Here is a 13,717-nt window from a genome sequence, read left to right on the forward strand (position 1 = left end):
TTGTTAAACTACCAGCCGACAAAGGACGTGCCACTGTTGTTATGGACAAGACTGATTACTCTGACAAAATGGACGCAATTGTTAACGACAAACAAACTTACGAAGAACTTAAACGCGACCTGACGCCAGCACTTCAACGTAAACGTAACAACTAAATAATTACGCTTAAAAAGACTGACGCCATTGACACTCAGCGCTACTATCAACTGAGGTGCTCAGTACCACAACCACTGAAACTTTACGGACTGCCGAAACTGCACAAACCTGGTATACCGATGCGACCTATAGTGTCATTCTGTGGGTCCCCTACGTATCAACTGTCTAAGTACTTGACGACCATACTGCAACCCCTTCCTGACAAATCAAGACGCAAACTACAATCTACGGAGAACTTTACTGACGCTATTGAGACAGTACGGATACCTGACGACTACAAACTTGTGTCTTTTGATGTGAAATCACTGTTCATTAGTATTCCACTTCAATTGGCATTACAGTGTACCGAGACCGCTATACAACAATCTACTTTTAAACTACCGTTACCGACAGAAGTCATCATGGACTTACTGAACCTTTGCCTTACATCGACTTACTTTCAGGGTTTAGGGTTAACCCTAACCGTAAACACCACAAACATTTGCATGGAACAGCCATGGGGTCGCCTGTTTCTGTTGTTGTCGCAGAAATTGTGATGCAACACGTGGAGGAACGCGCCCTTGCAACTTGCCGACAAACGATACCGCTTTGGTTACGCTACGTTGACGACTCCTCTACCGCCGTTCAAAAAGACGAAATTGACGAAATTGACATCCAGTTTACTATATAGATCGAAGAAAATGAAAAACTTCCTTTTCTAGACTGTCCGGTAAACCGCGACAACAACGAGCTGCGAACGACAGTGTACAGAAAACCGACGCATACCGACAGATTACAAAGAACCAGTTACTTGCTGTACTGCTGCCGGAGTCCACGGTTTGTTGCACAGTTTGGTCGGTGTTGCTAGGAGAGGGGTTGATTTCAGCTAGGTCTGAACCTCCATTAACAGTTGCACTAGCCCCCACAGTGAGATCTGCAACAAACAGTATCGCTAGGACTGCTGCTGGTACTGATGGAGGAACCTGGGCAACTTCCTGCAAGGCACGTTTTCTTTGTCCTGTGATGAAACGTGAACATTTCAATTATAACTAGAAGTGGTGTAATTAGTAACCAATGGGAAGACTATTGTTCGCACGCCTATATTAACCCCATTTGCTCAAATGTTTCTCGACACTTCTCTGTGTTTTGAGGAACGTTCTGGATCGAGCAAGACGAAGTATGCTGTTTAATCTTCATTAATTGCTGGTGTAATCGTGAGCCGAGCTAATTGTCCTTCTCTTTACTGTTTGTAGGTATCATTTACTTTACAGGCAAACGGGGACAAAAGCTGCGTAAGTTTCAAACGATTTTTATTATTCAATATTTTTCCAGTTCCTTTAAAACGGTCGCTAACTACAATCGCATTGTCTGCAGGACTTTCCTACTCTAGCTGAATTTCGTAACTTCGCTCATGCTGTTATTAGGTTTAACGATCTTAGTATTTCAAACGTTTTGTTTCACTGAATCCATAACATGCTTATCCAAGTCTTGATGAGGTTTCCAGGCAATTAATTTAATTTTTGTAGAATTCTCGTATTCGGGCATTTCGAGAACGTTAAGCAAAGCCTAAATTTCTGGTCACACGTTTGTGAGCGCCTTCCCCGTTACACAGTTTGGAGATTCTGACTTCGGGAATGATAAAAGTGTCTTTTTTTGTAATCTAAACTTATTACAGTTAGAAGTTTGAATGGTGTCTTAAACTGGTCGCAGTCAAAGAGAACTAATCAACAAAAATAATCTTCGCGCTTATTTTAACCGACCTCCCTTGTTTGTTTGTTTGTTTTTTTTTGCCTGTTTTTTTTTTTTTTATATATATCTCTTTTTAGTGGAAATGCATAATACAGTTATGTTTTCAGTATACAGTTTTATATTGCTGTATAGGTTTGCCAATCTTCTTTGTAAGAATCATTTCTTCAGACTGATGTATTTTCACCCACAAACGCCAAAAGAAACTACTCGAGGTGTTTTTGAGCGAGACTTAGCTGGCAGTTTACAGCCTTTGTCGGATAAATCAAAATCACCGTTAATATCTAGAGAAGCTACACATTTTCAAGAACAATACTTCCAGTCTGTTAGTTCTCAGAGATTTATTATAAATTTCACAAAGTTGACCTAAGGAATTATTTTTATGTCGCCAGAACCACATCATTAGTGTTGTTTTCAGTTCGTGAATTTGTTGCTTCCACAGTACGATTACATTGTTACTAAACAGAAAACTTCCTAACGGTAAAAGACAGTTTAAAGTTAATATTTGTTGGTCACATGATATTTTTGGATTTTCATATCCCACAGCAAATTACCTTCCTAAAGAAAAAATGACTCAACTAACCCTTGTCCTTCTGGTTCTTGTCATCTTTGGGTAAGTGTGCATAGGATGAGGAAAAAACATTGAGGTGTTCATTCACATTTGTTCAGTTACTTTGATCAATTGATTACGACTTTGAGACAAAAGCTACATTTTGCTCTTTTACTGAAGAAAACTAGAAAATATTGAACGCTTTCCTAATTGATTTCACTTTACATAGTAGAACTCAATGGGATTATTTAATGATAACCGTTTTCAAAGTGTTTATTTTGACTCGGTATTGCTCATGACAAAAAAAGAATTTTTTTCATCGTCATATATGGCTATCTAAGCATATAGAAAGAGATGAAGGCAAAGACAAAATGCAAATAAAGGAAAAGCGCGAAAGCTTCACAACCAGAAACAATGATGTAAACAATGACAGAGTAAAATGACAAATACATCGTTATATGACAAGACCCTGGCTCGGTAAGAGAAAGACAGAAACGATTTATATAACCTAGAAGAACAAAACGAAACAAACAGTCATTGGAACCACAGATAACAGTCCTTTTCTTTGTGCTTCTATCTTCAGAGGCTATATCCCCGGGGGAGGGGAGGGGGGACTCCCATATGGAATGGACGGGGATGATCGTCGTCTCGCTTAGGGTGTTCTGGGCAAAATGTCATTATTTTTAACCGTCAAGGTCTCGTTAAGGGTTGCACGCGAAGAAATAACAAAACACAAAGAATTTTGGTTCTTCATATTTACTCAATTCATATAAACAAATTCGCCATCATTAAAAGTCACTGTACTTTTTATTTGTCTGTTTTATAAACTGGTCTCTTTTAGGGGTCTGCATAAGCTTCGGCCACGCCCAGATTGGTCTCTTTTAGAGGTTAAATTCAAAATTTCCGACGAGCATCCCCGTCCACTCCATATGGGAGTCCCCCCCCCCCCCTTCCCGGGGCTATATCGCCGATGCTCGAGAGAATCACTATAAGATCACTGTATGTACAAAATCGCACTGTCTTAATGAATAACATTTGTCAGGACTGGACATTTTTAACAATACCATTCTTGAAAGAATGAAAGATGCGAATGCAGCCATAACACTACTGGAAAATGACCTGAAAAAATTTCAGGCTCTGAACGGGATTCAAACCCACGACCCTTGCGTTACAGGTGCAATGCTCTACCAACTGAGCTATCAAAGCCACATGAGAGCGGTCGTGTGTGGGTTCGGCCCTATATGTTCAGTGGACGTAATACTCGGCTCAAGTATATGAATTCCATAGTAGCAATTAAATAATGAAAGAATGAAAGATGCGAATGCAGCCATAACACTGCTGGAAAAATGACCTTTGTTATGGCTGCTTTCGCATCTTTCATTCTTTCATTACTTAATTGCTTCTGTTGGACATCAAATCTAAAATTCACGGTGTTTTTAACAGGTTGTATTGTTGCTATAGTAACATGTTATATTAAAAGGATGACCGCAACTTGTTTCCTAATGATTGGGTGCTTGAGTGGCACCATTATTGTAGCATTACTTGATAAACAATGATAGGATTCATCCTTCAAAGTACACTTGTTGAGAATTCGAAAGTACTGGAAACTGCTGCCAGCCTCCTTAAAGGCCTGAAAGATTATACAAGTCTAATTAGGCAGTTGCGAAAATAAGAGGCTGCTTCAACGGAATTCGAACCTCTGGTCTGCTATATCGTGTTCAAACATCTGACAAGTACAGCACAAGGGACTAGCCAGTTTCAAGCTAAGGGTTAGGTTATCGATCGAGGGTCAGTGCCCTAAGGTTCCCCGGCCAAATATAAATGGGCTAAAGATCGAACAGATATTTTAAGAAACAGCCGTTGCATCCCTCTTGTAATTCTTCTTGTTCAAGGTCGTCGTGACCACAGAAAGCAACAGAAGGAATAGTGCAATGTGGTGAACTCCTTTCAATACTTAAAAAATATTTTGATTTTCTCTTGTATTTTAGGAAAGACTCTAGTGGACGTCGGAAGCAATATCTTTTGCTGTGCTGGAGATGCACATTGCTGGGGCACTAATTGTAGGTGGCTTTATGGTAGCTAAATCTATACTCGTACGTGGTTATAATATAAAGAAAGGAAGCTACCGGCGTGTTTTTGGCTCCACCTAGAGTGGAGAAGACGAACTAACTTCTGTGCTATTTGGTTACCCAAGCACGGCAATGCTGCCTCCTCGGGATGACCCGCTGTTTCCCCAATAACACAATGTTCTTTATGCAACAAAGTAAGGTGTAAAACTAAAACTGAGAAAATCATCAAGAGAGATCACGCGGAATCCTTCGGGATGGTTCCCGGTCACGAATACTTGAAAAATAATGGACCGGCAAGAAAGCAATTTGATTGATTGACTTAAGTTATTTGCCCACTGAAATATTAAGTCGTTTGATAAAAGTTTGCACGCGGTGAAAAAACCAACAAACAAACAAACAAACAAACAAACAAACAATGGTTTTGAAAAACACAGATGGCTTTTTCCAGCCGCACATGCTAAAATCTGTATTTTGGCTTTCTTTTGCTTGACCGGTTCTTTTCCTATATTATTCTTACCAAGGGCGAGCAAGAAGACACTCGCTTGTTGGTTGTCCTTACAAAGTTGCATGCCAGATAATCTTACGTACATTTTGTTTACAACACAATGTAGGCGCTTGCAAAGACTACTAAGATCTACTAACGACGTTCATTTATATTTTAGACGACCTGTGTAAATGTGATGGTGGCAAATCAGATACAGTCAGTCCCATGAAAATGGATTTGCTCAAAAGTGTATCGTAGTGTGCTGACAATTACAAGCGGTGGCTTTCTCACGCTGTGCATTCAATTAATGTAACTGTGTGATTGAGAAGGAAAACTAATAAACAAAATTTCTTGAAAGAGAATTCAGAAAGAGTACATGTGATTTGCTCAGAAAGATACCCCCATGCTATTTATGCTTATTTCAGTCTGGTAGCACCCATTCAATAGTACAGTCGAACCTACACTAACGGCTACCTCAGCGCTATGGCCACCAGGGGGCACTTTTTTATGAAGATAACGAAACTTGATCGTACCGTGCGTCGTTGGTCTCTTGTTTCTTTTTTATTGATATATCATGAGGAGGCTGGCAACAGTTTCCAGCACTTTTCTTATAGCTATACTTTGAATGATGAATGCTATCATTGTTTATCACGTGATGCCACAATAATGGTATTAGACAAGTGCTTAATCATTGGGAAACAATATGCAAGTCGCGATCACCCTTTATATATCACAGGTTAAAATAGCAACAATACAACCTGTTGAAAACTCCTTCAACTTTAGCTTTTAAGTGCTTATAACTCAAAAACGAGCTCGGTGACCCCTATTTTTTATTACCGAATTGTGATGAGCATGACCTGATGGAACATTTTACAAAGATTAAAAACATTCTGTAAAGGAATTCAGAGCCGCCTTAATTTTTTTTTTTTACCAGCCTCCTTAGTTGCGTTACTTATCTACATGCTAGAATAAGCATTTTTTAAAGATAAGAATGTTGCACCCCCGAGAAAGACAAAGGGGTCATATTTCACCCCAACCTACCCATAACGACCTCCTCTGGCCACTTTCCTCCGTTCCAAGGTGGCCGTCTTGGAGACGTTCGACTTGTAGCCTTTGTCACAACTGTTTCATTTATTTGTTTCAATTTATTTATTTTTAAATACAAACGTCACAATACTTACAATATTCACTACTTACAGACTTACAGAGATAGAAAACAAAGTACGCACTTACCGAATGATAAGAGACCTTTGTGAACTATTCTGTTTTAAAAAATTTCTTGTCAGGCCGTACTCTTTTTTTTTCTCCGTTTAGCGTCGCCCGACACACCCAAGTTTTAGCCATTTTCCAAAAAAAACAAAAACAAAAACAAAAACAAAAACAAAAGTAATGACGTACAGTCAAACCTCCCGTAAGCGCTTACGGGAGGTGGTCGCTTACGAGAACTTACGCCATAATAGGTCAAAATTTTGCCTCATTAGCATATGGTTACTGCAGGAACTTATATTATCCCGTGTTTTAAATTCAATATTCATGTGAAAAGTCAATTTCGAGAAAAAATCCGCTACTTTCCGTTGTGAAATGCCCGTCTCTTGTACAACCCAGGAATGCGATAATGTTAATTTTAATACAATTTTTTAAAATACAATTTTTGCTCTATTATCTTTCAAGCGGTCGTTTACTGGAGGTTAAAAACAAAAGAAAATTTCAATCTTTCAGCTCTGAAAGTGGTCGCGGTTGCTTACGAGAGGTGGTCGCTTACAGGAGGTTTCAAATATAGTGATTTGACTCAGAAACTTTTCAATTGGTAATTTGGAAAACTGGTCGCTGATGGGAGGCCGCAGGTCGCTTACGCAGCTTACGAGAGGTGGTCGCAACCGGAGGTTCGACGGCTGTAGTTAAACCTTTTTTCACTTCAATTAATTCTTTTAATCTGAAAAATGAGCATACTAACAGCATAGAGAAAAACAGCTGTCTTAATAAGTCCCACGTTGCCTTAATTTTACAGTTACAGCAACCAACTTTTCCGCCATATTGATTTTGGGTTCATGTCTTGTTGTTCTAGGCGGCTAGGCTCCACACCAATGATGCTGAGGTACCAGGCCTCCTATTCAGAGACTTCTTGTGAATTTTTTTGTAGTTTTTAGTGCAGAGTGCACTATTGGGATGGTTTTCAGTGGCAGATCTAGGGGAGGGGCCCAGGGGGCCCAGGCCTTCCCTTATTTTGGGTGAAAAAGAAGAAATGACTGAAGGAAGAAAAGCCGGCAGGGCAAGTAAAACAAAACTGCCCCCCCCCCCCTGCCCCCCTATAAATCATTTTTAAAAATATATATTTTGTATTTTCAATAGCTTGGAAATAAGCGGATAAAATATTTTAAAATTTTAGTTTATGTGCGCCCACGCAGTGGGTTTTTGAGTGGGGTGCTTAAATGCGAAAATTGATTTGACGTCCTCTGAAATGGCTGGAAATGAATCTGAAATTAACAAACGTATTAATAATTTTAATAATAATTTTAATTGCTCCTTGTTTCTGATATCTATGTATTCGTCATATGATAAAAAAGAAACCACCACGAATATCTGAGACTAAATCGCGAATGACATAATTTGAATCTCGTGAAACCTGAGGGCAAAAGCCCTTCCAGCCCTCACCCTGTGCGGTGCCTGTCTTGTACCTTGTACTGGACATACGTCAGTCTGTCAATGTGCGACAGATGCCATTGATACGTTTCAGGGTCGAAAAGTACAAATTTTAGAACTCTGTTCCCTCGTCTTTTTGAACTGTATACAGTTTTCGAGGCATCTTTCAGTCTTATTTTACATTGATCACCTGAGTCAAGAATCTCTGCTTCAGTGAAAGAAAGAGCAAGGCCCGAGACAGTTTCCACAACCGCACGTGGAGTTGGCGCTGTCTGGAAATATATTTTTTTTCTGTGGTTGTGCAGATTTCGTGAAGAAACATATAATGTGGACATTACTTAACATATGTCGACTGCAGGAGAACAGTAATCTGTTGCAAGTGAAGAATGATCATCGCAGTTAATTTTCCAATTTAAGCAATTGGAAAGAAGAAGCCTGAAAAAAATCAGGGCTTCAGCGGGATTCGAACCCGTGACCTCCGCGATACCGGTGCGATGCTCTACCAACTGAGCTATGAAGCCACACACTGGGAGCGAGGTCAATTAATTGAGTTCATATCTTCCCGTGAGGAGTGAAATGATGTGAAGTTTATATGAAATAATTCATATATGAACTGCGGTTGTAGATGAAAGTGAAGAATGATCATCGCAGTTAATTTTCCAATTTAAGCAATTGGAAAGAAGCCTGAAAAAAATCAGGGCTTCAACGGGATTCGAGCCCGTGACCTCCGCGATACCGGTGCGATCCCGTTGAAGCCCTGATTTTTTCAGGCTTCTTCTTTCCAATTGCTTAAATTGGAAAATTAACTGCGATGATCATTCTTCACTTTCATCTACAACCGCAGTTCATATATGAATTATTTCATATAAACTTCACATCAGTAATCTGTTGCATCAGCTGTTTTTAACTGATAACGAGGCCTTGGCTGTTGTTGGAAATTTCTACTCAGTCATTCCACAAAACCTGATGTATAAAAAGGGCACCAACAAAACTAGAAAAGAAATAATACAGGACCTTCTTTCAAATAACCCTCGTAGTAAAAACCAACAAGTCTGGACTCTAGAATTAAAGAAAAAGAAAAGAAGACCAGAGGCCCGTTTCTCAAAAGCCCCGGAAACTTTTCGGGCCCGCAAAGCCATTTTTAGTTAATCGGTATTTGAAGTCAGAGAGGTGTATACGCCTGAAAATTCTTGTATGAAGAGAACCTCTGTTTATATTATGAATATGTGTATAAAACAGCTCTGAAGTGATAAGGTTTGAGATTTTGCTACGGCTTTTCGGGCGCGAAAACTTTTCGAGACCTTCGAGAAACGGGCCCTGCAGCACCAAGATGCCGGGCTTGTAGAAGAATACAAAATGAAGAAGAATTAACTGTCAACGTTAAAGGACTTTATCTATTCTTTATTAATAAATCCAGATAAATAATACTAATAATCCAGACACAACATAAATAACTTACTGGGTGGCAGATCCTGGGGGGGTGGGGGGGGGGGGCAGTTTTTTTGGCATTCCCTGCTGGCTTTTCTTCCTTCTGCAATTTTTTTTAACCCAAAATAAGGGGGGAGGGGGGAGGGGACCTCCCAGGCCCCTCCCCAAGATCTGCCACCACTTACATGTTTGTAACATAATTCAGCAACTTTTAAAGCACAGGTGGATGCCGAGTTCATTTACAGAAATTATGTGGACATGACTGTCTACACAAGGTAGTGCAATATTAACATCCATAGCTAGTATGGGGCGAACCGAGGCACTAGCCTTAGTCATTTGTTTCGTTTCTGTTGTTGGCTTTTTTTGCTGTTGAAGGGGGAAGGCAAAAGACTGCTAAATACCTCGGAAGAAAATTTAATCAAGGATTTTGCCTCAGTTATATTTTTTTTCTGGCTACGACCCTGATTAATGGCGTGTTCAGAACACTCAACATTTAAATACAAAAATAAAGCAAATTAATCTAAAAGGAAATAAATATAATATACAATAAGGAAATAATGTGATTCAATGTATGTCCATTGATGAAGAGTAGTTTTTGTGATTTCTGCAGTTGCTCAACTGAATTGCTCACAAAAGAGTATGGATTTTTTTTTCTAATTATTATTTTAAATTTAGACCATTCACATCATCGCTTTTCTTTGCTAGGCAAATTACTTAGATCTCACAAATTCTATATTTAAATGTGCCTGCATTGTTGTCAGTCACCACTGAACTCAATATTTACTGCATAGAGTTATTGCATAATCTCGAGTAAAATATGGGTTATTTTGCCTTCTGAGATAAACTTTATGCAAGTATGTTAAGAGTGACCAAACGAGGATGGTTATGAAGCTCAGCAAACTTCAAAGGAGCAGAAAAATATAACTTAAGGTAAACATGTTAGATGATTGATGACCGTGCACAAAAATCTTTGTTTAGCACTGATCATGATAAGCTGTGCATGAATTATGTAACCAAAATGTTTCTTTGGTTAGTTGCTAAAGACAAAAGAAACCACTGCGTCTTTGTGTAAAGTTCAGGCATCCCCCCCTCCCCTGTCCCCAATCAAAAAAGGAACAAAAACTAGTGTGGGTCACAGTCTATTAACTATGGTTCATACGCAGGGGCAGATCCAGGATTTTTCTTACGAGGGGTGCATCACTAAGAAATAGGGTAACTGACTGATAAGGTAAACAAATCTGAAAAGCGAATACAAAGAAGAAGGCTTAATCTTGGGGGGGGGGGGGTGCAACCCAGCTGCACCCTTCCCTAGATCTGCCCCTGATACATTATGCTTATTCTACACTGAATATTTCCCTCGTTTCTACTTTAAGTGGGCCACCAAGTGAGCTGGTAAATAACCATGGTCACAAGCCAGTGCACAACACTATTGAAACCAGAGATCTTTGGAATATTGGCGATGCAATACAAAATCCCTGAAACTAATTAAAAGAAATCAGTGGAGCCAGTAGGGAGAATTAGTATTTTGAACTAAGGACTAAAATATAAACCAAAATAGAAAAACCAAAAAATATATTACATCCCAGCAACAAAAATGATTTTTACACATAATTAATTCTCACATTCTTTATCAAACTGTGTTCCTTCTTTACCCACTGTTTGTTGTTTTTAGGCCATAATCTCAGGGGAACCACGACTGCTGTGACATTGTCCTCAGACCCATACTGAACGGCACAACTAGTCAATATATTGGCAGCATGCTCAGCATCAGGACAAGTCCGGACTACATCTGTTATTTCCTTGTCCGACATGACGTGCGACACACCATCAGTGTGTAGAACAATAAAAGAATCTGTCTTATGGTCCAGTTTGAGATGCTGAATTTCAGGAGTGGCAATGACTCCATAAGGCTTTAAATGAAAGTCACCGATCGAACGTGTCATTGCCAGTCTGCCATTAACTTTGGGAGAATTCAATCCCCAATCGATCCAGCCATTGAATAAGTTTATTCTTTGATGTTCTTCCTCTCTTGTTGGGTGATGCGCATTTGCTAGCGAAACAGCTTCTCCCAGTCTGCAAATCAGAGCACCACTGTCGCCAACACTTGCCACTGTCAGATCAGTACCATCCTGTAACAGAGCTACAGTCGCTGTAGTACCACAATGAAGAACATTTTCATTATGCCCTGTAAGGAAAAAATATCAAACACAACATTAAGATTTTTTGACTAACTGATCCCTGAGTAATAAAATGAAAATATATAATGATAATTCAGGGCTGTGCTTTAGGAGTGCCCGGGTGCCACAGGCAACTAACTTAATGCCTTTGGGCGACTGGAAAAACTTACTTTTTCATATAAGCTTAAGTGCTGGGCACCCAGGATTTGATGGCTGGACACCTTTGGACTCCTCGAAATTTTTCTTAGACCATGTGGCAGGAGTCCGATTTGTTAAATCACATCACTGTCAATTTTGTTTCCCGAGTCTTCATTCCCCTTGACCAGCGGTCAGAAAACGAGAGGTCCAGGAGCAACCATTTCAGGCATACACCATAGATGCAGACTGTGCAGTGAAATCAGATGGGCAGAATTACCAGGATTTGCTTATTTCAAAATGGTTGCTCCCAGAGCTCTCGTTTTCCGACTGCTGGTCAAGGGGAACGAAGACTCTGGGAATGGGATTGCGTGACTGTACGATCACAGGCAGAATTGGATAACATGCAGTCCAGTTACTATTATCTTAGTCACATCAGTCTACAATAAAATTTGTTAACCATAACATAATGTAACCATAAACACAAATTAAAATGAAACAGTTGCCTTTGTTTTTGACCAGACAAATATTATATACAAAGAAAGAAACCCATAAAAATACAGCTTCAAAAATATACACAGTGGGTGCATTCCTTTGAGGTGATCCAAGATCACTTGGATCAAGGTGCATCAAAGGAACAGACAAATCCACTCTGGTCATGGATTCATTGGTTCCTATGATGCACCATGATCCGAGTGATCTTGGATCACTGATCCTGATCCAGATCATCCAAAAGGAACGCACCCAGTGTGTCAAATCCAGTAACACTATCCAATTACCTGCATAACACATACATGGTCCAAAATTATTACATAACACATTAATCTTGTTTGGGCTAATATAGGACCTCCTGATAGCCAATCAGATCTCTGAATTTTGTTTTGTTTCAATTAACCTCTTAAACATGCAGGGTTTGAAAAGAAAATTATCTGAATTGAGTGACATATAAGTAAACTCGTTTTCCACAAAATAACATTATTTGTATCATCAAATCTGCAAAGGATAACAAGTACGTTTTATTGAAAAGGAATTGAACAGCCCACTTTCGATAATCAAAATTGTCCGCATTCTAGTACGCACGTGAACAAGAGCGGAACAAATAGAATACGCTGACCTACGTCATTGGGACCTTTACTCAGCAATGAACCGATAAACATAATAATTTAAGATTATCGGGGCCTCAAACAACCTACCAATTCTCAGAAACTTTCATTTAAGGAGCGTAATAAAACAAAGAATTAACGTGAATTAACATAATCAACTCGTCAAAATTTTTAAGCCAACAATCAATGATGCGTAAACTGCCTCAAGGGCAAGCTTCAGCGACCTTTAGCGCCAGTCATAGTTGCATCATACTGTCTCGTAAACAAAAGCACGCAGGCCAAATTTATGAGTACCATATAGCTTACCTTCTGCTATTAACCATTTACAATACTCTTCCAAATCGCTGTTACATTTTGCGAAAGCATCGATTAACACACTTTCGATGTTTTTATCCCGACTGTAAAAGTGAGTAATACATTCGTGAAGCTGGTCGCTTACAAAGTCCACAGCTACCGACCCGCCGTGTCCATCGAATACAGCGTAGTAGTGTAAATCTGGCTGTAATTCTACAAGTTTAAAACTGTCTTCGTTCGCCTGTCGATGTCCTATGGTTGTACTTTTACCAACAGTGTCCACTGAAACATTGTTAAGGAAGGATTTCGCTTCAGCGTCGTGCCAAGCGCCTAAATCGTCAAAGGGATTCGACTCAACTTCTTCCCCGCCGCCATCACTCCACAGACGAAGAGTCGATATTTCATTGTTTGGGACGGCTTCGCTGGCGAAATAACGCGCACATCTGTTCAAAACTGCGGCAAACTGAAGACCGCCTCTTCTTTGAACAACCTTAGGTAAAGAACGTGCTCCGATTTGAGCAAAACCCGTAATTCCGCGCCAAAACATTAATCAACTTTCCCTCCACATCAGGGAGCGAACTATAGTATTGTTATGCGGATGACGAAATGCAATTCGATTTATGAAGAGCATGCCATTCAAACGCGGTTTGTGATTGGCTAGCTTTTGCTCTCATTGAAAAACAAATTGGGATTGGATCAAATTAGGGACAGCGCCCCCGACGTGCCTCCGTGGCTGAGCGCACGTTGCACGTGGCACGAGAAATTCCGATCGTGCAGTTTGTCTCACGTTAACTTTTTGTTGTCTTTACACCTGTTCCCTCGCTGCAAAGAGAACATATATAACTTTATAACCATCGTTTTTCTCAGAGGAAATACGAAACCTCAGCGAGACGCGTTCTAAGTTTATATTTCGACAACATGTCTTGGTGAAATGTACTTCCAGAATTTTGTTGTAC

General features: G+C 39.8%; 1 protein-coding gene, 1 long non-coding RNA gene and 1 other non-coding gene across 3 annotated transcripts; 1 reads left to right on the forward strand and 2 right to left on the reverse strand.

Moving 5' to 3' along the window:
• Positions 1 to 2,440: 2,440 nt before the first annotated feature.
• On the forward strand, positions 2,441 to 5,310 carry LOC149105705 (uncharacterized). The gene is made up of 3 exons (XR_016201319.1): positions 2,441 to 2,494; positions 4,420 to 4,491; positions 5,163 to 5,310. It is a non-coding gene; the product is annotated as an uncharacterized LOC149105705 (long non-coding RNA).
• On the reverse strand, positions 3,565 to 3,637 carry Trnat-ugu (transfer RNA threonine (anticodon UGU)). The gene has a single exon. It is a non-coding gene; the product is annotated as a tRNA-Thr (tRNA).
• A 3,690-nt stretch (positions 5,311 to 9,000) lies between the features above and the next one.
• LOC110048694 (protein phosphatase 1K, mitochondrial-like) lies at positions 9,001 to 13,336 on the reverse strand. The gene is made up of 2 exons (XM_020754474.2): positions 12,774 to 13,336; positions 9,001 to 11,237 (listed from the first exon to the last, which is right to left on the reverse strand). The coding sequence occupies exons 1-2, from the start codon at positions 13,306 to 13,308 to the stop codon at positions 10,654 to 10,656; spliced, it is 1,119 nt and encodes a 372-aa protein (XP_020610133.2). The 5' UTR covers positions 13,309 to 13,336; the 3' UTR covers positions 9,001 to 10,653.
• Positions 13,337 to 13,717: the final 381 nt, after the last annotated feature.

The sequence above is a fragment of the Orbicella faveolata genome, unplaced genomic scaffold, assembly GCF_042242905.1.
Source record: "Orbicella faveolata isolate gen_17 unplaced genomic scaffold, um_ofav_v1 contig_34, whole genome shotgun sequence".
Lineage (NCBI taxonomy): Eukaryota > Metazoa > Cnidaria > Anthozoa > Scleractinia > Merulinidae > Orbicella > Orbicella faveolata.